Source organism: Tupaia chinensis, unplaced genomic scaffold (genome assembly GCF_000334495.1).
Source record: "Tupaia chinensis unplaced genomic scaffold, TupChi_1.0 Scaffold141165_1, whole genome shotgun sequence".
NCBI lineage: Eukaryota > Metazoa > Chordata > Mammalia > Scandentia > Tupaiidae > Tupaia > Tupaia belangeri.
Window position 1 is genome coordinate 738,149 of NW_006201028.1, and position 27,502 is coordinate 765,650.

The following is a 27,502-nucleotide window of genomic DNA, read 5'->3' on the forward strand; positions in this document are numbered from 1 at the left end:
AGAAAGTTAGGGCAGAGAGAGGGGGCAGGGTCACACATGAGCTCACCACTTCTCTCTTCATTGACCTACACGGAGACAAACATTTTACTTGAGCCCCCACTGAAAGGATGAGGACAGAATGAAAGTGAATGCCCCAAATAAGCCCAACCCAGGCTAGAATAACTCAAGCTTTCCAATACCGTGTGCCCTCTGCTCAGAAGACAATTCTCTATGGAATCTTGTATCTGTGCCCTTCTTCTGAAAAAGAGAAACTGACAGTTCCAGACTCGACTTCAGGGATGTTTACACAGCAAACAGCCTTGGAAGAGGCTCCCTCCAGGGCAGAGGCAGATTTGTTTCCTGACCAGAATGACAAAGACAATGTCTCCTCAGCAACACCTGAAAAGACATGGTTTCTGGGCTCCAAACAGCTGGACACAAATCCACAGTGTGTGCAGCTTCTACCATGGCTCTTCCACAAGTCCCTCTGCCAGGGGACTTGCGAGCAAGGAGAACCAAGTGCAGCCTGCTGTGGGTCTTGTATCCGAGAACGTAGGAACAAACCAACTCAGGCACTCCTACTACGCTCTCACAAAACAACACAGATGTGTGGGCGCTTTCCCCCAATACCACGCAGGCAGCCAGTTCTGCAGCAGACACCAACTGGGTGTCCTCTAATTCCAATGCATTCTGACACTATCCACTACTTGGAGACAACCTCAGATCCACAGGTTGAGGGCTCATTCTCTGACTACCGCTCCACCCATGACTTCAGATGTCAATTGCAAGCCTCAGGTTGTTACCTGTGCTTCTGACAGGCTCAAAATCAGGGTTCCCACAACCCCCCCTTTGGGGTCAACTAATTGCTAGAGTGCTCACAGAACTCAGGAAAACACTTACTTATGTTTGCTAGTTTATTATAAAGGATATTACAAAGAATACAGATGCATGACTATATAAGGCTGGTACAGGGAAGAGGCGTGGCACACCCATGAGAGCTCCTTCTCTGGGAGCACCATCCTCCAGGAACTTTCACATGTTAGCTAGCTAGAAGCTCCCCAAACCCAGTCCTTCTGCATTTTTATAAAAGCTTCATTACATGGACATGGCTGATTAAATTATTGGCCCTTGGTGATCAACTTAACCTTCAGCCCTCTCTTCTCACTCGGGGTTGAAGGATGGGGCTAGAAAGTTCCAACCTCCTAATCTTGTCTTGATTTTTGCTGTGATCAGCCCCCACCCTGAAGTTACCTAGAAACTGCCAGTCATGTCACTGGCATACAAAAAGACTAATCATTTTAAAGAGTCTAAGCATTTTAGGAGTTGTGTGCCAGGAATCTGGACAAAGACCAGTATTTCACAATAGCACTTGTGTTTTCTGCCAGCACCTATGAAAGCGGGGCTATAAAACTTGGTAGCTTGTGCTAGACTGAATGTCTGTGTCCCCCTGAAAATTTCTATGTTGAAACCCAACTGCTGGTATAAAAAGGTGGGGCCTTGGGCCAGCAGGTGGCATGGAGGCCAGGGCAGCTGGATCTCACATGGCTGAGTCTGCAGTTCAAGTCCTGGACCCGGTGGCTTGGGGATCATGCTGGGTACATGTATGCCCAAAGTCCTGGGGGGAGAATGGAGGAGAAGGGAGTGCAGCAGCGTGGCTGTTCCTCGAGGGGCGGGGGTGATTTCTCTCTGCCTGTCTTTGGTGAGTGCACCTATAGCAAAACTGGGAAGGAAAAAAATCTGGAAAAGATAAAAATAAAAACAGAGGTGGGGTTTTGGGGAAGTAATGAGGTCATGAGAGCTCTGACTAATGGATTAGTGCTCTTACAAAAAAGAACCCCAGAGAGCTCCTTGTCCCTTCCACCATGGGAAGAGACAGAGAGAAGACAACTGTCTATGAACCAGGAAGCAGGCCCTCACTGGAAGCCAAATCTGCCAGCGCCAAATATGCCAACATCTTATTCTTATCTCAGCAATCTTGTTCAATCCCAACAATAACCTTTTGAAGTATTATTACCACTATTGTTGTTATTAATATTATTACATCATCATTCTACAAGAGAAAGTCTTCACCCAAGTTAACATGATTTGCCTCAGGATACACAGCTAAGGAAGAGCCTTCTAAAAATAAAAGAAAGGAATGATGTAGTCCCAAAGGCTTTGGATTTCAGTTCTTTCCAAGGCCAGGCTGCTCTGTCTTTGCTAAATGATGCCCATTTCTGGAATTCCTAGAGGCAGGCCCTCATCTGCCCACAGTGAGGAAGCTGAACTTGAATGTCTCTTCCTGTACTTCTGCAGCCCCAGGGGGGTGACCCATCTGCCAGCTCTGTACTACTTACCCACAATGTCTTCATAGGCATTCTCTTCTAAAGTGCTTTTGGATCCAAACTTGGGTTGGCTCTCAGTACCATTCTCAGTGGGAGAAGAGGGGTACAGGGACTGGAGACTGGATGCATCCTCAAACTCAAAAGATTTCCTGTGGATAACAAGAGCAGGTGTCATTCCAGTAGAACCAGATTCCCCTGCCTTGCTGAGAAACAGTCATAAGCAGCAGCAAAGACCAGAAACCTCCTCATAATACCATCTACAGAGAAGAGCATCAAGGTAAACCAGAACTTACCATCCAAAGGAAGGGATCAATGGTCTGAGGGCCTCAGTTCAGATACTTGCAATGTGCTTCTCCCGCATCCCCAGTAAGACCCACATCAAGTAACAATGATGACCATAGTGTAAAGCATGCTATGCCAGGAGCTGTATCCAATGCACCTCCACTGTTTTACCTCATTAATCTTCACCATGCTGTCTTGGGCACTGCTCCTGGACAAACAGGTAGACCAGGTGACAGAGGCCAGACTCGTCCAGGCTGTCCAATGCCAAGCTAAGCTTTTAACCTCAAACTTAGACTCCAAGTCCTAGAGAATACCCTCCTTAAGAAGTTTCTGCTGTGGGACCAGCAGATGACATAATGGTTATGTTGCTGGACTGCCACATAGTTGACCACAGTTCGAGTCCCAGACCCAGCTGCTTAAAACTCACACCAGGCATGTGTGCATATGTGCCCAAAATCCTGAGAGGAGAATGGAGGAGAAGGGATTGCTGTGTGGTCATTCCCTCCTCCCCCAGGGGTGATTTCTTGCTTTCTCTCTGTGTCTCTGGCTAGCACATGCACCCGATAGCAAAAATCTCTCTATTAAAAAAAAAAAGTTCCTGCAAGGCCAGCAGGTGGCATAGTGGTTAAAGCTCTGAACTCCCACATGGCCAACCACAGTTTGAGTCTTGGACCTCACAGTTTGAAATTCATGCCAAGCATGCCCAAAATGCCAACAGAACAAAGGGGAAGGGATTGTAGTATGGCCATTCTTGCTGGGGGTGATTTCTCACTTTCTTGTCCCTATCTCTCCAGTGAGCTCACATGCCCAATAGCAAAAATCTCTTCAAAAAAAATAAAATAAAATAAAAAGTATCTGGCATTACCACAGAACTGATGAGCACCTGACCTGCCTCTGGAGTCTCACACCTACATCTGCATCCTAACAAGGGCTCCTGCTACTGCACTGGGCAGGCAGTAAGGCTCAACCCTGAAAGGACCACGCTCCATGCACAGGGATGTGGGGAGGCAGTTGGGGCTGGGTGGTTTGTTGAAACAGGAAGTATGAGCCTTGAAATAAATCAGAACCACTTCTGAGACAGAAGCTAGGAAGACAATTTGCAGACAGAAGTAGCTTCCAAGACCCAGCCTCTCTTCGGCTGGTCGCTGCTCCTTTCTTTCCCCCAACAGTTCTTCCCTCTGCTGGAGGGTCGCAGGACCACAGTGGCTTATTCCTCAAACACCCTGAGCCCACAGCACTGTCTACTCCTTTCCCTCTAAGATGTGACTGCAGCTGCATCTCCTCCCTCTCCAAAACAAGCCCCAACAGAGTCTGAGGGAGGGAGAGGAGGAACCTCACTGACCGAATCCCTCCTCTCACTCACAAACACCTCCCTCTTCTATTGCGTCCCATCAGACCTTTCAGCGAGTAAAGACCTTTCTTCTTGTTTACTGAACATCTCCTGGAGTGCAAGTCAAGAACTGACAGTATCCTAAGGCACAGCTTGCTCCTCACCTGCCGGCCCTCTGCCCTACTCAGCACTCTTCTCATTGGCTCTCTTCCCTTCCCTTCGCCTCTGTGACACACTCCCTTGCGTGCCCTACTGCTTCCCCGGCAGCTGTTTGTCAAGCTCCTGTGAGGGACTGTCTTTTTCCATTTGCCTCTTAAATGCCAGGGTCTTTCAGAGTTCTGTCTTGAGGACTCTTGTGTCCTTTCCAAGGTTTGAATATCCATGGGGCGTTACCATATCTGCCATTGGTACCTTGGTAACTCCCAAATTTCTGTCTTTGGCCCTGACTTCTCAACTAAACAGCCAGAGGCTGGGCACGGTGGCTCCCACAGGTTGGCCCATCCACTGCTGGCATGAGACCAAGTTTTCATCGGCATATACAGAAGAGTCAACATCTTACGCAGGTATTTCCAAGTCAGCAATAAGACGAGATCACCTCATCAGACTGTCCTTGAAAATCCCCCAGGAAGGTACCATGTTGAGGACCAACGTCCTGTATCTTAGGACTAATAAAGTCAGTTTCTTCCCCCAGATTTTTTAACAGACTTCTTTCTCTTTAGTTGAATACCAGAAAAATAAACAAACAAAACCCAACTTGGCCTGCGTTTTTAAAAATAAAAACAGTATATGAACTATAAGAGCCACAGCTGGCACAGCAGATACAGATACAAACTTACCAGCTTGCATTCCTCAGGAGAACATGTTCACCGCGCAGAAAGGCAAACGGAAGAGCCCGCACTTTGCAACTGCTGCTTTTTTTCTCAAGAGCCCAGATGTGAATTTGCTAAGCTAGTTCTTATATGAAATGACTTCACCATATACGGGATCTGTGTGTATATATTATTATGAATGTAACGTGTGTGAGAACACGTATAAAACCTTCAGGTTGGTGAACTCTCCCTCTGCTCCCCTTTGCCGCCTCGCTTAATGCTGTTACTCTTCTATATTTAGCTCGGCAGCTCCCTCTGTGAGGAGCCTTCCCTCGCTCCCCAGCCTAAGTCAGATGCCTTTCCTCTGGGTCTCTGCAGCGCCCTGCACTGACATGGGTCATGGCATGTATCACAGGGTCTATGATTTATTTGTGCACCAGACAGCCGCAAAGTCCTTGAATGGAAGAAACATCGTGTCTCATTTGCCTCTGTGTCCTTCTGCCCAGCACAGGGCTTGGTGCACAGCATGCTCTGGGTAAGTGTTTACAGAGATGGGTGAAGAGGACAAAGCAAACACTCTTGACAGGATGTTAAAGATTTCAAGAGCCAGTGAGCATTTTGGGGTGCGCTAAATATGGGACTACCCTTAGCCAAGGGCTGTTCCAGCTAAGGGTGTCTGTACCTCTGTGATTCTTTCTCTCTGCAGAGGGCAGAAGTTTCATACGTGAGACGAGACATGCTGGACACAGCCTGAAGTATGGGTATAGACTGGAAACTCCCCAGAATGCCCAAGTGACTGGGTTAGAGGGGAAAGAGGCAAGGAGGTAGGACAGGTCTTTCAAAGACAGGTGGCTGCCAGCCTACCCCAATTCAGAGACCCTGTCAACCTCCATCAATTCTAGAAGCTCCAGCTCCCAAGCCACTCTGAGGAGACAGCCCTGGCATAAGAATGCCAAGACTGACCAGGAAACCAAGGTGAGTGAGCCTCAAAACAGGCTGTTCTTGGACGTGGCCATGAAGTAGACAAAATGTTCTTTCACTTCTTTTTCTATTGATCTCCCTTTCAGGATCCAACTGTCCCCTTCTGATATAGGCCCAGTGTTCCTATATAGCCAGGAGGCCCTCAGGAGTGAGGAAATCATGTGAAATGCGCTAGCACTACAAAGAAATCTATGTCTGCTGCTGGCACTTCGGGCAGCAGCGAGGCTAAGACCATAGTCCTCAGGCATCCACTTGTTCTATCTGGAAGTGAGGCCGCTCTGACCTTCCCATGAAGGACTGAGGAAGCTCCAATGGGGCTTGAGACCTGGCCCAGCTTCACTCGAGGGGCCGAACCCAGCCAACATCTTCAGTACAAAGCACTGGGGAGAAGTGCTTTCACCCTCCCATTCCTGCACAAGTATCCCATAAGAGCAAGAGAAGCCACCTCATTCTTCAAGACCACAACTGCCGCCGAGCAATTCTTCAGTGCTTCAGAGTTTACAGAGCACCACTGACCATGCCCCACGTTACAGCTTCCTTTTGTACCCTCCATTTAAAAGAAAGCCACTGTGTCTGCCTGTAAGACACAGGGGGCGTGCATTACCTGCTCTGGGACTTGCGGTGACCACGCACATCCTTCTTGGGTCTCCGGGTGACTGGTGGGGCTGGGGTGGAGGGTAAGGGGGGTGGAGCAGCAGGTGTGGGTGAAGGAGGTAGACCATTGCTTGGCTTACTCTTGGGATTCTTGTCAGCCTCGTATTCAAAGGTGCGCTTGGGTTTAGGGACAGGGTTCACAGCGGGATCAGGGGAGCTCTTCGATGGCAGCAATTGGGAGTCAGGGCTATTTCCAGGGGTCCCTGGCTTAGTGGAGCCACTGCCTTCCCTCTCTGGGGGTGGGCCCGCCTCCCCCCCAACTCCAGCCACTCCTACTGCCTGGCTGCCAGCGCTCACACTCGCGCTCCCTGTCGGCTCCTCCAAGGTGCCCAAGGTTCCAGTCTTCCTCCTCCCTCGGTCTACACTGTAGCAGCTGCTGGGGAGCTGGGGTAGTCCCCGGCCTGGCTGCTCCTTCAGGGCCTGTTCAATTTTCTGGATCCGGCTCAGCACTGCTGAGCTCTCTTTCTTGCTGCCATGCCCCCTGAGAAAGGCACTGGGCTCACTCCGGCCTGGCCGCTTCTCCAGCCGGTAGAAGGAGTCCCGGAAAGGGAGTGCCTCTCCCTCCTCCTCGGTCTCAGGGTAGGAACACTCGGAGAAGGTCCTGCTCATCCTCCGGAGGCCCTTGAAATCAAAGGTCTTTTCCGAGCTGCAGGGGGAAGGCACCACGCTGGGACAGCCCACGCTGGGGCAGCCCTCACTGACTGCCCGCTCGCCCCCCGAGCCCTCTCGCTTCTCGCCGCACATGCTCATCCTGGGCGGGGCCTCTCGGCGACCTTCCCATGCTGAAATCTTCTCCCGGATGCCCAGGCTGTGGGCACGGGTGCCAGCGCGGGTCAGCAAGGCACTCCGTGGGCCAGCCGCTGGCCCTGGGAATGGAGTGCTCTGGGCGAGGGGGAGGCACACAGCCACGCCCTCTACATCCTGGGCTGCGCCTTGGACTGTCTCCTTCTGGTCCTCTCTCTTGCACACGGAAGGGCTTCTGTCCAAGTAACTGAAGCTGGTGGCCTTGAGGGAACAGCTGGGTGGTGAAGTATCTGGGGAGGGAGCTTGAGGATTGTGGGGTGAAGGATCACGAGGCTGCCAGTCCTTGAGCAGCACCCGGGAGCTGGAGTGGCTGGGGTACCTGCAGGCTGAGGTCTCACTATCACTGAGGGGGTAGATGGGGCTCCTCGGCGGGGAGAGAACTGGAGGTGGAGAGACTGACTGAGACCTAGGAGTAAAAAAAAAAAGAAAACAAAACAAAACAAAAAAAGAAGAGAAAAAGGAAAAAGAAAAGAAAAGAAAATGGTAGTGAGTGGCCCAACAACCAGAAGCATCATGTTTTATTCTTAGAGAGTTCAGCACCTCTTCTGAGGCACTCTCAAGCTAAAAGCACTCTATTCAAACAACGCACCCTCAAGGCGTCCTTACCCAGGGAGACGCTCCTTCACCAAAGCAGCCCAAACTCAACAGGTCTCTCTGCCCAACTCACCAAGAGACCCCAAGCAATGTCTGGAACAGAAGACTGTTCGGTGGCAGGCTGGAGTGTCCTAAGAGTCTACATCTGCCAACATGAGAACACTGAGACCAGTGGGAATGCTGCTAAATGTTTAACACCTGGCTCTAGAGGTGGGGTGAGGGGGCAAGACGGATGGATGGATTGGAAGCATATGGTGATTTCCTGAGTACAAACATCCCTGCTGTGGTGGAGCTATCAATGTGACATCACTCAGTGTAGAGCTGAGCAGAGATACTAATGATCAACTCTCATGAGCTGAAACAGGCAGCTCAGCACACCACTCCTGAAGGAGCCCCAAATATAAATACCTAACTCCTTTGATCTTCCCCCTTGGTAAGTGCTCTGTCTTCCCGAGACTTGTGCTACTGGACATGAGATCTTGCTTCCTCAGCTGGGTCCTGACCAGAATGAGGATCTCTGAAAGTCTCAAAAAGTTTGGGAGGGTCCCTCAACAAAGTGTCCATTCCACTCTCTCAGTAAGGAGAGCTAACGGGAAGGGAGGACCAACTCCTTCAGCAGCTCCATCCTCTAGCAGTGGCCATGCATCGACCAACAACCATCAACCATTTCCCAGCTCCAAATTCATACACAGATCTTAGCAAATCAGGGAGCAGTTCTAAATACATGCTTTTTATATATACGAACTCATCCGATCTTCATGAAAATCTATGGAATAGGTTATTGTCATGTGTGATTTTCTTCATTTTACAAATTAAAAACACTGAGGCACAGAAAGGTTACATATCTTATCCAGGGACACTCAGCTGACAAATGGCGAAGCCAGGACACGGACTTACATGATCTTGCCCCTCCAAAGTGGACGCAGTAGCCTCTGACATCTTTGTGAACTGCCAGGCCCAGACACAGCTCAACAGCAACACCCCCGGCACTAAGCACACCCCTGTCTAGAAGAGGCTTTCTAAGTATCTGGGGACTTTTGTTCTTCCCTATTAGACCATGATTTCTCCTAGGTCAAGGGACACATAGTTCATCTGGAAGGCACTCAGTGAATAAAGAATAAAAAAAGAAGGTAAAGGTGGGTTTATTGAAAAGAGCCAGGAACCCACTTCTGCTTCAACACAATTTCTAGTTGATTTTTAAAAATTGTTTCTGAACATTTTTAATTCAAATATGGCAGGATTCTTCCAATACTGCATACTACAAAGGCTACCTGACCCTGATGCCCAGCCTCACAGGCTCCGAGGTGTCCTGCCATCCACTGAAAGGCGCCAGCTGCCCCTGGGCCAGGCTGCTGTCACTGCTTGCTCACACACAGAAAACTGAAGCTCGAGTGAGTCAGGGATTGGCCGACAATTCCCTGTTGGGTCACAGCCTCTGGCTGCCCCGATCAACAGGAAACCTCAACATGCTTAAGTTGTTTTTAAAAGGGCAAATCAAACAAGAGCCATACCACGTGTACATGGGCACAGATGAGAAGAATTCGGTGCCCAGCCAAGCCGATGACCAAAGAGATTCTGCTCAGTAGGGAGGTGTGAACAGAATAAGCCTCGGCTTATTCCCTAGGGTAGGCAGTGGCAGGGCAATGAGCCAGGCTCCAGCCCAGGGAAAGCCTGACCTATTCACAACCAACAGAGGCCAAGGTCTCTCATTTATTTTACAGAACCACAGACGATAAAGGCCATTGGTCCAGGTCCTTCAGCACATGAGTGCCTGAGCTGCAGAAAGGACTCTATTTAATTATTACTAACTGGAGGAGAATGAAGGTCCATTTAATACCATCTCATATTAAATTCTAGTGGGAGATGGCAGGCACCTAGCAAGACTCAGATCTCTCGGAAGCCTCACCTCTCCAGACATTCTGATATGTGCTCCCCTAGGGATGTATCTCTGCAGCCTCCAAGGTGAGACTCACTAGTTACTTATGGGAGTGGGGGGCATGGCTCCCACAGGCAAGACAGACAGATGGCTGAGCATTGCTAGTTCATCTGTTTCCGATAAGCTTCCAGAAAGCATGACTCTGTGACTTCCTCAGTGGTTCCAGGTGCACAAATCCCTACAGGTTAAGAAATTTCTCCCACATCTAGCCTATTTTAATTATTTCATTTTTCTCTTCTCATGTACAGTGAAACAGAGCAGACTGGCCCTTTCCTAAGGTTCTGTCTTTGGTGTCACTGTTGATCTGGGTCCCAAGGCTGGCTGCAAGAGTGCCTTGGATGAAGAGATGCCTGCTACGTGAGGCCATCTTAGATCCAGATGAACTTCAATGAGCATCAAGTGCAAGGGAAACCAGTAGAGAAAATGCCCAACAAACCAAAGGAATCTGAGAAATAAGTTGTTTCAAGCCACTCAGGATTAAATTGTAGGGTGATTTGCTACACCGCAGTAGTAAAACATGAAGATGGGGAAGGCCAGGCTTATTATCGACTAATTGGTGTTCTCTGATCCAGGGCAGAACCATCACCCTAAGCTTTCTATTCCCATGCCTCTCTCTCCTCCACTTCTCCACAGTCCAGTTTCCATGACATCTGAACTAGATCCCTCTCTACCTACTATGGTCCTGACACCTGTATGGGAGTACTCCCTGAGAATGCAGCTAGTTCTGTAATCCCAAGAATCAGCCTCCATCAGCCTTTGCATACAGGATGAGGGGAGGGTTCAGGAGAATCTCTTGCCCCAGGGAGCTGGGAGGTTCAGTGAGGGACAAAACAGCGGCTGGTGTCAGGACACTTTGTTCATTGTGTCAATGAGTTACATAGCAGGTGGCATCTCCTGGCATGGATAGAAGAGGATGCTCACTCTCGGGCTTGTTTCACTCACTCTAGTTGTTCCCTAGTTCCCCAAACTGAGATTGGGAGTGGAAGTAAGATGACTCTGTGTTGGACCAGAAGAAATCATGGCCAAGGAATGGCAATGCCTGGCTTGAGGAGTCTCAGGAAGCCACCACCTGAACAAGACCTTCATTGAGTTCTGTTCTCCCACACTGCCGCTGACCACCTCCAGCTTCACTTCTTCAAGGTTCCCAAGACAACTCCTCACTAACTTTCTTTGATCCTGCATGAAGGAAGCCACCTGTCACCATACAGTGTGCCAGTATACCAGGCTGGAGACACACCTTGGCTATTCATCCATTCAACCATTATAGACTGGGCACCGAAGACATTCCAGGTACTACTTTAGGTAGTAAGAGTCAGAGATTGGAACAGCCAATGTCTCTTTTTCTATAGGTTATATTCTGCTGGAGGCACACTGTTGCTTTATTTGTTTAGAGGGAGTAGACAATAAAATCAATTCTTTGAGATGGCTATGGAGCCAATAAAGAAGAACAAAGGAAGATAAAGGGATGCAAGATTAACAGTGGAATGGTTTGCTGTTTTACATGGAGATACCAGGGAACCCCCTCTGCTGGGGGAACCTGTGAACTAACCTGAAGGAAGTGAACCATGTGTTTATCCGAACAGAGAGAAGGAGGGCAAAGACTCGAGATACTGCATGTTCACTGCATTCCAGCATCACGCGTGGGAGATAGTCACACTGCAATCCCTTCTCTTTCGATTTCCTTTTGGGATTTTGGGCATGCATGCACATGTGCCCAGGATGTTTCTTCAAGGCAGCCACTTTAATCACCAAACGATGGGCTGGCCCTCTGCCCTCAGTCTTAGCCCAGTTCTTGTCTATTCTTTCATCTTCTGACATCTTTCTAGAATGCAAAAGTGATAATGTCTGAAACTCCCCATCTACACTGGCATGGTTGACAAGGCTCCATGATCTGGTTCCTACTACCTATTTTTTCCTTGACCATCTCACACTGTTTTTCCTTCCACATCAAGCCTGAATCCCACACCTAGGCACATTATACAGCTAGCTTTTTCGCATTCTATACCCTTCACCCACATAGAGACTGCTGATTCTGGGTGCCTCCACTGTGCCTGGAAAACTGTCTGCTATGGAATGTACAACACTTGGTTGCACCATAGTACTCCTCACCTGCCTCCCTAACTAGCCTATGATTGGGGCTACTAGAAGGTGGTGACAATAACTTGTTAATACCCCCTGTACTTTGTACTATTCCTGTTCAAATTTAGTAAGAACAAATATATTTGTGATGAATGACTAAACAAATAAATTTAAAAAATAAGAAGTTAAAAGCTAAGTCTCTTATATGCCTGCCAGGGCATTGCCTGCAGACCTCCTTACCTCCCTCTGTGCTAGAGGACCTGAACGACAACACAGAAAGGTACACAAAGCTCGTAGTTCGATTTCCTTTTGGGATTTTGGGCATGCATGCACATGTGCCCAGGATGTTTCTTCAAGGCAGCCACTTTAATCACCAAACGATGGGCTGGCCCTCTGCCCTCAGTCTTAGCCCAGTTCTTGTCTATTCTTTCATCTTCTGACATCTTTCTAGAATGCAAAAGTGATAATGTCTGAAACTCCCCATCTACACTGGCATGGTTGACAAGGCTCCATGATCTGGTTCCTACTACCTATTTTTTCCTTGACCATCTCACACTGTTTTTCCTTCCACATCAAGCCTGAATCCCACACCTAGGCACATTATACAGCTAGCTTTTTCGCATTCTATACCCTTCACCCACATAGAGACTGCTGATTCTGGGTGCCTCCACTGTGCCTGGAAAACTGTCTGCTATGGAATGTACAACACTTGGTTGCACCATAGTACTCCTCACCTGCCTCCCTAACTAGCCTATGATTGGGGCTACTAGAAGGTGGTGACAATAACTTGTTAATACCCCCTGTACTTTGTACTATTCCTGTTCAAATTTAGTAAGAACAAATATATTTGTGATGAATGACTAAACAAATAAATTTAAAAAATAAGAAGTTAAAAGCTAAGTCTCTTATATGCCTGCCAGGGCATTGCCTGCAGACCTCCTTACCTCCCTCTGTGCTAGAGGACCTGAACGACAACACAGAAAGGTACACAAAGCTCGTAGTGCAGCTAGTCTCCAAAGCTCTCTCCCATAAGACAACTACCATAGTATTAGACCAACAGCCTATAGACCTGGCTCCTGGTTCCATCACTTCCTGGGTACATTCATGGGCAAGGCACCTAAATTCTCTGAGCCTTGAGTGCATTATCTATACAACAGGAAAAAACACTCACTCTGAGTATTCTCACTGCCAGCTGTGTGACTAAGATGATATAAGCCTGTAAAAGTGTTTGAAGAGTTAAAGTAATTCCACGAAGGTAAAATAAATAGAAAAACAAATGCAAAGCAGCCAACAGACGCCCATGGTCTGTTATAATCATCTCTCTGTTATTCTACAGTCCCAGAGCTTGCCCCTGGGGAAGTGGCCACTGTGGAACTGGGCACTATGGTGCCATGTACTTGTCAGCAGGCAGCCAGTTATACTACTCGGCACACGCATTGGTGCCAACATGCAGCATATAACCGGCCAAAACCAACATATGCAGGAGAGAGAGCAAGAGAAAGATAAGCAGATACTAAAATAGGGGCAGAAGGGATGCAAAAGAAATTTCAACAGAGGATCAAGCAGATCCCACAGCCTATTAGTTAAGGGAACTGAATCCCACATGGCTGACCTCGGTTCAAATCCCAGTCCCAGAAGCTTGAAAAACATGTTGGGTGTGTGAATGTGCATGCCCAAAATTCCAACAGGAAGGAAAGACAGAAGGAGGAAGATTTTGGCATAACCACTCCCTACCCTATGGGGGATGCTTTCTCCCTCTTCCTTGGTGAGCACATGTGCCTGTAGTACACATTCACACAAAAAAAGACCATAAACACACATACACACAGAGATAAACATGTAAGATAAGTTAGTAGGATAAGGGTTAGTGTAGGATGAGAAAACACATTTAAAGAGAAAGTAATGTAAGTGTATCTGCACACAGAAAGTGCAAGTTAAAGTGCAAAATAATCCCCATGCTACTTCTTCATGTGAACATGACCCACCCCAGGGAAGCATTTGTGCTAAGGGATGCCCATACAGTGTCATTTACATTAAGAAAGTTTTCTGGGGGACCACAAGATGGCATAATGCTTACGTTGTTGGACTCCCACAGTGCAAGTCAGACCGGTGGCTTGAAACTCACACTGGGCGTGTGTGCCCAAAATCCCAAGAGGAGAATAAAGAAGAAGGAATTGTGGCATGGCCATTCCCCCTGGCAGTGGGGGAGGGTGATTTCTCATTTTCCGTTTCTCTGTTTCTTTCTGTCTCTCCAACGAGTATATGTGCCCTATAGCAAAAATCTTTCTAAAAATAAAAGATTTTTGGAGGGAAGCCTGTCTTTAGTCCTTGATGACAAGGCAGTTCTGAACTTGGCATGCTTGAAGTTGCCTTTTTTTTTTTAAGAGAGGTTTTTGCTATAGGGCATATGCACTCGCCAGAAAGAGACAGACAGAGAGACAGAAAGTGAGAAATCACCCCCCAGGGGGGATGGCCACACCATGATCCCTTCTCCTCCATTCTACTCTCGGGCACACACACACATGCACCCGGCGTGAGGTTAAGCCACCGGGTCCAGTACTCGAACCACGGTCAACTACATGGGAATCCAGTGACATAGCCATTACGCCAACTGCTGGTCCCTTAAGTTGCTTTTTTAAAACTTTCTAGTTATACTACAAGTCTTTGTATCAGGAAGGGACCAAGTTGAAGCCAGTTGGGAAAAAATATCCTAGGAGTCTGAGAAACAGCCCTAGAGGTACCATGATGTGCTTGCCGTATGTGCCATGAAGAGAGCCCGTGTGCAGGCTGAGGTTGTACAGGGCCCAGCTTCCAAGATGCTTCCTTCTGTAGTAAACATGTGTCTAGCCTGCTTCACATGGAACTGCCTGGGAGTTGACCATTCACTATGCTAGGGCTTCTCGACTAGGGTGGGCCTTGGCTTGGTGGGCATCAGAAATCTTCCCACCACTTGGTGACTATCCTAACTCTGGGGATGACATTCCCTCTGTGATACCTAAAGGCCATACTCCGAGCATAGAGGAAGAGGAAAAGGAGGAAGGCTGCCTGAAGTTAGCCCAAAGCAGGGGCTGCTGGTTCCATGACTCCTACTGACATCTCACTCCAGAATAGTCAAAGGACAGGGTGACACTCACAGGTTGCCCTTCCTGTTCCCAAAGCAATCTGAAACAATTGAGAGTCCCCAGCAGGGCCCAGGGAAACCTCAGCCTCCTGGTGGGGGTACAGCTAGGCCGCCATCTACAGAGACTCTCCAGGCAAATCACAGCTTGTCAGGTGTGGAGAAACATAAACTGGCCACCTTTTCACCCCCAGAAGGCATATCTAAGAGTCTAGCACAGCTATACCTGTATGCTCCCCAGCTGATGTCTAAGGAAGCACAAACAGGAGTGGTGAGCATTTCTCTGGGAGGGAACCCCAAGCCCTCTAGTTGTAACAGCAGCAATGAACACAGAGAAAGTAGTTTTAACACAGAACCCCGAGCTGAGACTACCAGTGCCTTATAGGAAGATCTCTACTGACTTAGTCCCATAAAAACTGTGCTGCTATATGAAGCAGAGACAGGTACCATGCAAAGCCGACAGAGAAATCCAGTTCTAGGACACTATGCCTAGGGTACTTGTGGTGGTTTTAAAACATAGTCCCAGGGGGACCAGCAGATGGCTAATGGTTATATCGCTAGACTCCTACGTGAATGACTGCCAGACTCGGCAGCTTAAAACTCATGTCGGGTGTGGGACCAGCAGTTGGCATAATGGCCATGTCGCTGGACTCCCATGTAGTTGACCGAAGTTCAAGGCCCGGACTCAGTGGTTTAAAGTCACGCCAGGCACATATGCATGCATGCCCAAGATCCTGAGAGGAGAATGGAGGAGAAGGGATTGTGGTGTGCCCATCACCCCTCACAGTAGGCTATGTGAGAAATCAACCCTGATTTCTCGCTTTCTGGTGAACATACACGCCCTATAGCAAAAACCTCTCAAGAACAAAACAAAACAAAACACTCATGCCTGGTGCATGTGCATGCATGCCCAAGATCCTGAGAGGAGAATGGAGGAGAAGGGATTGTGGTGTGCCCATCACCCCTCACAGTAGGCTATGTGAGAAATCAAAAGAAAAGTCTCATTAAAAAAATCTTTGTCTCTCTGGCCAGCACACGCACCCTTAGCAAAAATCTCTCTTTAAAAAAAAGAAAAAGAAAAGAAACAGTCCCTAAATTCTCTGCCATGCTGCCTGACAAAATGACCCCTCCAGAATAGAGGAGAAGAGACTGTGGCCTTCCTCTGGGGGTGGGGTAGGGTTGTGTGTGTGCGCGTGACCTCTCTCCCTCTCCAGTGAGCTCATGCACCCTATAGCAAATTAAAAAAAAAGAAGAAGACCACTCCTCTTGAATCCAGGTTTTTGATCGATTGACCAATAGAATACCAGAGAAATGACACTGTATCACTTTCTAGGCCCAGGCCTCAAGAAACCAGCAACTTCTAATTCCCATCCCACATTGTGAGCAAGTATGGGCCATTTGGAGAGGGACATGCAGATTTCCGGTTGATGGTCCCAGCTGAGGTCCAGCAACAGCCAGCATCATCATCCAGATGCAAGTTCAGGCACCTCCAGGTAACACTAGCCCATAGTTACTGAGTCACATTATGCCTTGACGTCTTCTTAGTCAAGGTCCCAGACATGTGGAGCAGAATTAGGTCTGAACATAACACTTCCTTGTTTACAAATCACCAAGCTCCTCTTGTTCCACTCTAGTAAACACCAGCACAGTAAAGCCCGACTTCTGAAATTCAGAGGAGCCGAGAATCCCACCACCATCACTAGAGCTGCGTACAACTCAATCTTGTGAGCTGGAGCAGGAACAGTCTGGCAGATAAGGGAGAAGCAGCACGTCCATTTGACCTCATCACCAAAGAGAAGGGGAAACATGCTCCAAGGGACCAAGGCACACCCAAGGGCAAAACTCAGGCAGCCAGTTGAGAGACTGAGATTTTCTCTTCTTTCATTTGTCACAGGGCATGTGCACTTGCTAGGGAGAGACAGAGAGACATATATAGAAAGAGGGAAAATAAGAAAATAGCTACAGTGGGGATGGCCATACAGCAATCTCTTCTCCATTCTCCTGTTGGGGTTTTGGGTAGACATGCACATGTGCCCAGTGCGTTTTTTCAAGCCACCAGGCCTGAGACTAGAACCGTACAGTAGGCCGTGTGAGATATCACTGCCTTAACCACCTTGCCACTAGCTGGCCAAGGAAAGACTTGTATTTTTTCCTCTTACATGTTTCTGCTAAATCAAGACTGGGCTACAAAGAAAAAGGAAGTGAATAACTTAGCAAAACACCTGTGAAAACCTAGGGAATAAAATCCAGGATCTTTAACCCAGACTGACTTAGTGCAGTTTTATGCAAATTAAGGATACAGCCCTTTATATATTTATCTGGATAGTTCTGCGGGGTCCCATCTGCCCATGCCCCAGAGTCTCTCTTCTCGCAAAGTCAGACACAAATGCTTCTTTCATACCCCTGGATTCCTTTACCTTCACATGGATGATAAAATTCCCAAAGAGGCCTGGATAGCAAAGGCCCAGCTTTCCAAGGACCCAGGACCCTTTCCTTCCCCAAAGTCCGGCCACACCAAGGAGCTTCCTCTTCCTTTGACTTTTGGGCTGGCAGTGATGAAAGGGCCCCAGGTCACTGCCAAGCATCTGGGGAAAGGTCAGACTAAGAAATTCATGTGCCAAGATTGTCAATCCAAGTTGTTAAATTCTTTGGAGAGAGAGAAGAGATCATCCCTTTTTGTCGCCCAGTGTCCAGCACAGAGCCTGGCACCTAGGAGAGCCCTCAGAACTCACCAGCGATGACATCCTAAATGCACTGAGGATTTACTACCTTACTTGGCCCAAAAAACACACCTAGAGGTGGCTGGGGATGAGGCAGCCAGAGAAACCAACAGATCACAATGTCTAAATAGCACCTACAGTCCAGGGCAGCCTCTGAGAGGCAGGAGTAGCTAGACACAGAGGCCTATGACTCCACGCCAAAAGCCATGTTCCCAAGGAATTCAGGGGGGGAGAACGAGATAAGCGAACATGTGGCAGGAAGGAAGTGAGGCTGGAAAGGAGAGAGGCTGGAAGGATGCTTTCTCAGGCACATCAGAGGCTCAGATATTTATAAACGCCACCCAGCATGTTATGCTGGCCAGCACACTGGGACACTAAAGGAATGGCAACTTCTGAAAACATTAAGAAACACATAGGCATGTTTTTCATAGAAACTGTTGCGTCTCTCAGAATTCCTGATTCTGCTTTGCAACTTGATGTAAATACTATTATTTCCTGTCCCCAACCGCAGCATAGAGGAAATTAGAACAACAACAACAACAAGAATATTTAATGGGATTGAGGGCTGTTGGATGTGGTGACCTCTAACTCAAGTTCTAAATACACTAGTTCTTGAAAATTAAGAATAAAACTACACGGGTCTCACAGGTGGAGTTGTGGTTAAAGTGCTGAACTCCTACATGGCCAACCACAGTTTAAGTCCCGGACCTGGCAGCTTTAAACTCACACTGGATGAGTGTGCATGCATGCCCAAAATCCAGAAAAGAGAATGGAGGAGAAGGAATACAGCATGCCTGTCTCCCCCCGCCTGGGGTATGATTTCTCACTTTCTCTCACCCTCCCATTCTACCCCCTAATCTCTCTGGCAAGTGCATGTGCCCTATAGCAAAAATCTCTCTCAAAACAACAACAACAACAACAAAAACTACATAATCACATATGTTTATTACACCCCTACAGTAGTCTGCCATTAAGAAGAAGGGAACTTCAATTATCAGTCTCCACCTGCCAACCTGATCACTGAGACTTAGGAGTAAGACACGCCACCAGGCTGGTGAGAGTCCAGTAAAACCATTCCCAGAAACAGGTAATGATGGGACAAAGACTCTGAGAGCTGGACCTGCTTCTGACTTGGCTCTGGAAGAATTTGGATTCTCCACCCATTTTCCCAAGAAAATATTGCTCCCTGCCATTCCCAGTCTTCTCCAGTTCAGACAAGCAAGTATGCCTGCAACTCCAGGCTATCTTAGAGGGGCTGCATGGGCAGGGGCAGAGGCATTCCACAGAATGAATATGCCATTTTTTTTCTCTCTCTCTCTTTCTTTCCTTTCTTGCTAAGTCCCAAGTTCTTACGTACTTTGGCGAGTCACAGCCCGCCAATCTTTGGTTGGTTGGTTGCATCCATCCAGACCATTTCTACAGGGACCAAGCCCTGCATTTAAAGTGTAGGGGACCACTGCCTCATGTGTGCCAGCCACTCCCCTGGTTACATCCTGTGTCCGCCTGACTCCAGTCTGAATGAACCAAACAGCACCTCTGGTGGACCAGAGAGTGCCACACCCCACCGAACTCAGCCCAGCGTTACGCAGTCGAGACATCCAGGATCGAACTAGCCCTAGCCCAACCAAAGAGGAGCCTCCTTCTCACAGCGACCCATTCCAGTGACTGGGACCTCCAAAGCTAAATTTTTCTACCTGAGATGGAACAAAAGAGCTATTGAAAGGTACAAGGCCTTAAAAGAGCCCGGAGGTTCTTCTAACATATCAGCATCAAGCCTCAGCCAACATCCGAGAAAGCCTGGTGAGAGCACTGTCCATTTATCTGCCAGTTTTAGAAGCGTTATCTCATCCCTCATTATAGAGAGGGGGCTAACGTTATCAAGTGGCTTTAAGCCAGTCATCTGTTAAGTACTGATATATGTTATTTAATCCGCACAGCAAATCTGTGAGATAAACACTGTATTTTATACGTGAAGTAACTAAGATTTTAGAGGGTACCAGAAAATGTTTAGAGGTCTTATAATTTGATAAGTAGTTAGATTTGATCCTGAACCCAATCTATATAATTTCAAACCCAATCTATATGATTCCAAAATCTGTGGTTTTCCTATGGTCCTACATTCCCACTTTTTTTTTTAAAGAATTATTTATTTTATTTTATTTATTCGTTCGTTTGTTTGTTTGTTTGTTTATTTATTTATTTATTTATTTATTTTAATTTGACCAGAGCAAGACACACACACACACATAGAGAGAGAGAGGGAAGGAGGGAAAGCGAGAAAGCAAGTCACGGGTCTAGGACTCAAACCATGGTTGGCCATATGGAAGTATCCAGCGCATTAACCACCACACCACCTGCTGGTCCCCATGCATTCCCACTTTTAAAAAGAGGACCAAACCAGGAAAGTGGATTATAGCTTATACTGACTTATTCCCTCATCAGCCCAGCCTAAATTCCTATGGAACCTGACCTTCTGCTGGGAACTTGTGCTGGAAGGTATGACTGCCTATCTATCCCAACTCCAGTATGGTCAGCCTCTCTCTCTACAATGCAGCCTAGCTCAGACACAGGTCCCAAGTTCTCTGCATCTTGGAAAAGGTTCCAGAAGAATGTCAGCTGTCTCTTACTGGCACCATCCAGGAACACTAGACATCTCCCACAGCTCAAAGCAAAGCTTGCTTAAAATGAATGTTTACTATCTCCTGTAGAGACACACAAAACTATGAAATGGCATATAATATATAATATATATAAAGACTTCTGCCTAATGGTCAACAGGAGCTAGGCCCATGGCAATCCCCTGGATGACTGTCAGAGTCATGGTGATGCTATTTACACTTTGACAGGGATCTCATCCAGGACCTAGGCCATTTGGCTATCCCTTGATGGCACCCCCCAGCAGTACTCCCCTACCCACCTGCTCAGAGTCCCCCGAGGGGCCTTAGTGCCTCCGGCTCCATGAGTGATGCTGGAATTCTTGTTGGCAGTCATGGTCATTTCGGCTCTCTGCAAATCCAGAGCCCTGCAAAGAAGATAAGGTTTAAGTTCCCACGGATGGCCAAAAACACCTCAGACTCTTCCAGAAGACCTCCCAAACTACCAAGATGTATTCTGTGGCAGGTGGTAGAAACCACTTTCTCACATAGTTTTAACTTTGTGTGCTAGAGCTTGCAAGCCTCAAAAGAACCCTCTGTCCTGGGATAGGGAAGCGTCTGGGAGCTACCAGACAACTTACTATTTCACAGAAAATTATTTTTAAAAAATCAAACAAACAAATACTCTATCTCTATCTCACCTCTCCTCATCTCTTAAGTTTGAGTTTCCCAAGCTATTATCATTTCATACAACCTTTATGCTTTTTTGGCATATTTGCATACCTTGTGACCTACTTTTTCTTGAAAAATCTTTGAGATTGACTTCTATTTCTTCTTTCAAAAATGTATTCTGATCTAGGGACCAGCAGTTAGCATAATGGTTATGTCGCTGGACCCCCACGTAGTCGACTGTGGTTTGAGTCCCAGACCCAGTGGCTTATAACTCACGCCGGGCATGTGTGCGTGTGTGCCTAAGATCCTGAGAGGAAGAATGGAGAAGAAGGGACTGCGGTGTGGCCATCCCCCCTGGGGGGTGATTTTTCGCTTTCTGTCTCTCTGTCTGTCTGTCTGGCGAGTGCACATGCCCTATAGCAAAAACCTCTCCCCCCCCAAAAAATGTATTCTGATCTAAACAATAAAACATTCTTTCACTCCACAATTATTTGCTTATCACCCATGTCCACTGCAAATGTGACCCAGCAAAGATTAAAACCAAGTCTCTGCTCTCATGAAGCTTACATCCCAGGCACAGAAACAGACAATAAGCACCCATGTCTCACACGTGTGTGATGCATAAGTACGTGTTTGTGTATAATATGAAAGATGGCAAGTGATGTGAAGAAAAAATGAAACAAGAGGAAGGGGTGACCTACTTTTTCTTGAAAAATCTTTGAGATTGACTTCTATTTCTTCTTTCAAAAATGTATTCTGATCTAGGGACCAGCAGTTAGCATAATGGTTATGTCGCTGGACCCCCACGTAGTCGACTGTGGTTTGAGTCCCAGACCCAGTGGCTTATAACTCACGCCGGGCATGTGTGCGTGTGTGCCTAAGATCCTGAGAGGAAGAATGGAGAAGAAGGGACTGCGGTGTGGCCATCCCCCCTGGGGGGTGATTTTTCGCTTTCTGTCTCTCTGTCTGTCTGTCTGGCGAGTGCACATGCCCTATAGCAAAAACCTCTCCCCCCCCAAAAAATGTATTCTGATCTAAACAATAAAACATTCTTTCACTCCACAATTATTTGCTTATCACCCATGTCCACTGCAAATGTGACCCAGCAAAGATTAAAACCAAGTCTCTGCTCTCATGAAGCTTACATCCCAGGCACAGAAACAGACAATAAGCACCCATGTCTCACACGTGTGTGATGCATAAGTACGTGTTTGTGTATAATATGAAAGATGGCAAGTGATGTGAAGAAAAAATGAAACAAGAGGAAGGAGAAGAGAGTGAAGAGGGTATGTTATTTTAAGTAGGATGTTCAAAGACTATTCTGATAAATGACATTTGAGCAGATACTATGAAATTGTGAGCTAAAAGTGCTAATCATAATTTGCCAAATACCCATTAAAATAAAATGAATAAACATAAAGATATTTAAATATGTACAAAGTTTTAAAAAGTCCATTTATGTACCATATACAGTTAGCTAGTACATCACAAATGGTTAGAGCACTATCCTTCAGGGAACACTATTTGATGACAAATAACAGAAGGGAAAAAAGGTTAAAACCTAGAGGTATAACCAGATTGGAAAGGAAGAAGTAATATTACCTCTGTTTGCAAATGGCATGACTTTATATATAGAAAATCCTAAGGATTCCACCAAAAATCTATTAAATGGGCTAGCTCCATGGTATAGCAGTAACACTGCTCACGTAATACTGCATCCATGTGGAAGACAGCAGGTTCAGTGCTCTGGTCGACCTTATGTGTACTCCATGGTCCTGACTGCTGGGAAGGATAGCAGGGCTCAAGGGAGGGGCATGATACCCTGTTGAAGATGCCTTCCCCACTCCCCCCACTCTCAAGAAGGAAATAAACTTTAAAAAAGAAACCATTAAACAAGTGAGTTCAAGAAACTTTGCAAAACACAAAGTCAATACATATTAGGGCTATGCAGTGGCACAGCAGTGGTACAACTGGGCCCACATGGGCTCATATCCCGGGACCTCCCTGAGCATGCTGGGCACACGTGCATGTGCCCGTGACCTGGGCTAGCTGAGACTGAGGTTAGACCACAGTGTGAAGACTCTGTTGGGGTACCACCTCCCTCAAAAAAATAAAATTAATAAACATTTTTTAAAAGTTTTATTATAATCAGGAAGAAACATTTAACAGACCAAAAATATAAAAATTCTTTGTTGAAAAAATAGATACATTTTATGTGTCATGATGGGGACTTTATGTAAAATGTGAAATTAATCTGAAAATAGTTGTGAAATAATTATGTTAAATTATAGCATTAAAAAATGTTTGAGCAGTGTAAAACAAATTTTGTTTCTTTGTTTTTGAGAGGTTTTTGCTATAGGGCGTGTGCGCTCGCCAGAAAGACAGAGAGAGACAGAGAGACAGAGAGCGAGAAATCGCCCCCCCAGGGGGATGCCCACACCACAATCCCTTCTCCTCCATTCTCTTCTCAGGATCTTGGGCACACATGCACATGCGCCTGGCATGAATTTAAGAACCGAGTCCAGGACTCGAACCGCGGTCCATTACATGGGAGTCCAGCAACATAGCGATTATGCCAATTGCTGGTCCCAGTGTAAAACAAAATTTTATTTCTATATACTAGCAATGAACAATATGAAAATGAACGTATGAGAGCATTTCCACTAACAATACCAGCAAAAAGAATAAAACACTCAGAAATAAATTTAACAAGAGTGTAATGCCTATATATTGTAAGCTACAGAATATCATTGAAAGAAATTAAAGACATGGAAAAAAAATGGAATGACATCCCACATTCAGGGATGAGAAAAGTTAAGATGGTGGGAACCAGCAGTTAGCGTAATGGCTATGTCGCTAGACTCCCATGTAGTCGACCGCGGTTCACTTCCTGGACCCGGTGGCTTAAAACTCACGCTGGGTGCATGTGCGTGCGTGCCTAAGATCCCGAGAGGAGAGTGGAGAAGGGATTGCGGCGTGACCATCCCCCCTGGGGGGTGATTTCTTGCTTTCTGTCTCTATGTCTCTCTCTGTCTGTCTGGCAAGCGCACATGCTCTATAGCGAAAATCTCTCAAAAAAAAGGAAAAGTTAAGATGACGATTCCTTAAATTGATCTACAGATTCAACAGAATATGCATAAAAATTCTAACTGATTTCTTTATAGAAATTGACATGGTGATCCTAAAATTTTATGGACATGCAATGGACCCAGAATAGTCAAAATAATCTTGACAAAAATAATAAAGCTAGAGGATGCAGGTTTAGCAATTTCAAAACATACTACTGTACAAAGCTACAGTAATCAAGATATTGTATTGATATAAGAATGGAAACAGAGCTCAGTGGAACAAAACGAAGAGTTCAGAAATAAACTCTTGCACTTATGTTCAACTGATTTTCAACAATGATGCCAAGACAATTCAGTGGAGATGGAAGAGTCTCTGAAACAAATGGTGCTGGGAAATCTGGATATCCATGTACAAAATAAAACCAGATCTTTATATCATATGTTATATAAAAATTAGGTCAAAAGGGATAACAGACCTAAATGTAAGAGCTAAAATTACAAATGCAAAGCTTAGAAGAAAATACAGAGATAAATCTTCGTGACACTGTATTAGGCAATGGTTTCTTAGACATGATAGACAATAAGAGCAAAGCAACAGTAACAAAAACCCAGCCTAACTGTATTATGTCGAAATAAAAACATTTGTGTTGGATGTAAAACCATCAAGAAAGTGAAAAGACTTGGTCAGACGCAGTGGCACAAGCAGGAGAAGGCCACTGTGTGGTAGCTGAGGCCACATGGGAAGTCTGGGTTCAGTCATGGCTAGACCTAAACAGGCTAGGTACGGTGGCATGAATCTATGGTCCTAACTAAGTAGGAGGCTGTGGCAGGAAGATCATTATGTAGAGAGATCCTGTAAAAAATACACCCACCCTCCACCTCTGTCTCTCCCCAGTGCCCAACACTCATTCATTAAAAAAAAAAAAAAAAAAAAAAAGTGACTGGGACCAGCAGTTGGCGTAATGGCTATGTCGCTGGACTCCCATGAAGTCAACCACAGTTCAAATACTGGACCTGGTGGCATAAACTCACACCGGGCGTGTGTGCATGCGTGCCCAAGATCACAAGAGAAGGGATTGCGGCATGTCCATCCCCTATGGGGGGTGATTTCTCGCTTTCTGTCTCTCTGTTTCTCTCTGGCGAGCGCACGCGCCCTATAGCAAAAACCTCTCAAAAAAAAGTGACAAGACCCACAGAAAGGAAGACATCCTTCGCAGATTAAAAATCTGCGGCCGGAAGGTGACACAAGTGGTTAAAGTGTTAGACTCCTATATGGACAGCCATGGTTCAAGTTTTGGACCTGGTAGCTTGAAAATTATTCCAGGTACATGTGCATGTGTACTCAAAATCCCAGGAGGAGAATGAAGAAGAATGGACTGTGGCATAGTCATCCTCCTTCTCACTGTCTCTGTCTTTCTCTCTGTCCAGTGTCCTATAGCAAAAAACCTGAAAGAGAATTCTTACAACTCAATAATAAAGACAAGTAACACAATTTAAAAGACAGGATTTGAATAGACACTCTTCAAAGATATAAAACTGGCCAATAAAAACATGAAACAATGCTCAACAACATTAATCATTAGGGAAATACAATTAAAACTACAATGATGTACTATTTCACACCGACTAGGATGACTACAGTAAAGAACGATAGAAGCAAGCACTAGAGAGACTATACAGAAATTGGAACCCTCATTCATTGCTGGTAGGAATGTAAAATGGCGTAGCCACTTTAGAAAACAATTTAGTAGTTCCTCAAAAAGTTATGTACAGAGTTACCATGTAAATCAGCATGACTCATCCTCAGATATCTATACAAGAGAAATGAAAAAAATGTCCACACAAACACTTGTAAACAAGTGCTACTAGCAACATTATTCATAATAACTACAAAGCAACAATGACCCAAATGTCTATCAACTGAGGGATGTATAAACAAAGTATGGTATATCCATACATTGGAATATTATTCAGACATATAAAAGAGTGAAAGGAAAATGAAGTACTGGTATAACAAAGATTAACTCTGACTTTACTTTTATGAAATGTCCAGAATAGTCAAATCGATAGGAGACCAAAAATAAATTAGTGATTGGCTAGGGCTAGGTTGAGCATGGCAGAATGGGAAATGACTGATAAGAACATGAGATTTTTTTTTGGGGGGGGGTGAGAAAATGTTCTGGAATTAGATAGTAGTAATAATTATACAACTCTGTAACTATGTTAAAAACCACCATATAGGTCAGAGAACAATCTAGAGGCTTGAGGAGCTAGCTGAAAGTCAGGCTAATACTACACCTGAAACGCACTCAGCATGCTGACTTCCTGGGCCACATGGCTTCTCCCAGTCCCCTAAAAGCGGCCTCGGGCTCTCATCTATGCCCACAGCCTGATACTTAGGCTAGTCAGGCTGCAAGGAGAGAAGACACTGCTAACAGAGGAAATGCCCATGGGGAATGGAAGAGAAGCCCCTTCACCCCGAATGGAGGAGAGGTCATGCCACTAGATCCCAGGCCCATCATTGGCAAAGTCCAGGCAGAAACTACACATATAGAAAACAAAATTGTTCAACTATCTTCCTCCAGTCACACATTCCTCAAAAACCCAGCTCTGACAAATTACAGACATCTGAAGAGTCACAATTCAGAGAAAGAAACATAGTAAGGTACCTCTGGGACCTTTCCACCAACTCTGCATTCAGACAGAGCACAGTCCCAGTTGAGGAAGAACACCCAACCTGGAGTCAGATAACTGTTTCTGTCTACGACTAGGTATGTGCACAGAGTTTCAAAGGCTCACCCCCTCTCGGTAACAGCAATAATAACTTAACCTACCTTCTATGACTGCTATGTTTGGCACAGTCAAACTTAATCCATGATTTTTCTTCCATATCATGGTCTCTGTGTATGTGGAAGGCAATCTCTCCATTTCCAAGCCTGAGTCATTTCCAGACTCCCTGCTAATGCCATCCAGGTCATTTACTCTATGAGGGACAAGGACCCATACATGGTAGTAGGATTTAAAAATGGAAAGACACACTGGAAGAGCTAGCTGTAGCCTCCAGGAAGACCTCCTAGGGAGACGGCATTTAAATTAAGTCTTAACCTATCTGTTACCCCAGTAAAGAGGGACCTCAGGGAAAGCAAAGGTATGTTTTTAATGAGACACACCAGATTCTTTACATAATTGTCACAGCTAAAGTTACAAGCCCTTCACATGCATTAAATAATTTAATCTTTTTACCCCTCTATGAAGTAAATACTATTTCACTTATACTTAACCAAGGAAACCACAATATACAGCAGTTAACTATTGATAGCTTACCCCATGTCACATAGCCAGAAAGCAGCATGCCAAGGATTTGAGCCTAGATGGTCTACACCAATGCCCCTCTTTGAGCCAGGACCCTGTATGACCTCCACTCATCTTCTGATTCAGTCTTCACCAATTGACAACACAGTAATAACACTACCTCATTATTCTTACCAAGAAAATCAGACTCAGAGAGATTAAAAGACTGGTCCAAGATCATTGGTCTAGTGAAAGTACAGAGCAGGA

General features: G+C 46.1%; 1 protein-coding gene across 8 annotated transcripts in view; it reads right to left on the reverse strand.

The window, feature by feature from the left end:
- DENND2B (DENN domain containing 2B) overlaps window positions 1-27,502 on the reverse strand; it is a 210,993-nt gene that overhangs the window by 31,044 nt on the left and 152,447 nt on the right. For all 8 annotated transcript variants that reach the window (XM_006162906.3, XM_006162905.3, XM_006162907.3 and 5 more), the window contains 3 exons: window positions 20,528-20,632; window positions 6,310-7,569; window positions 2,316-2,452 (listed from right to left, as the gene is read on the reverse strand). In XM_006162906.3, coding sequence (XP_006162968.1) covers window positions 2,316-2,452; window positions 6,310-7,569; window positions 20,528-20,607 — 1,477 coding nt within the window. In that variant the 5' untranslated portion in view covers window positions 20,608-20,632. The remainder of the gene's footprint in view (window positions 1-2,315; window positions 2,453-6,309; window positions 7,570-20,527; window positions 20,633-27,502) is intronic.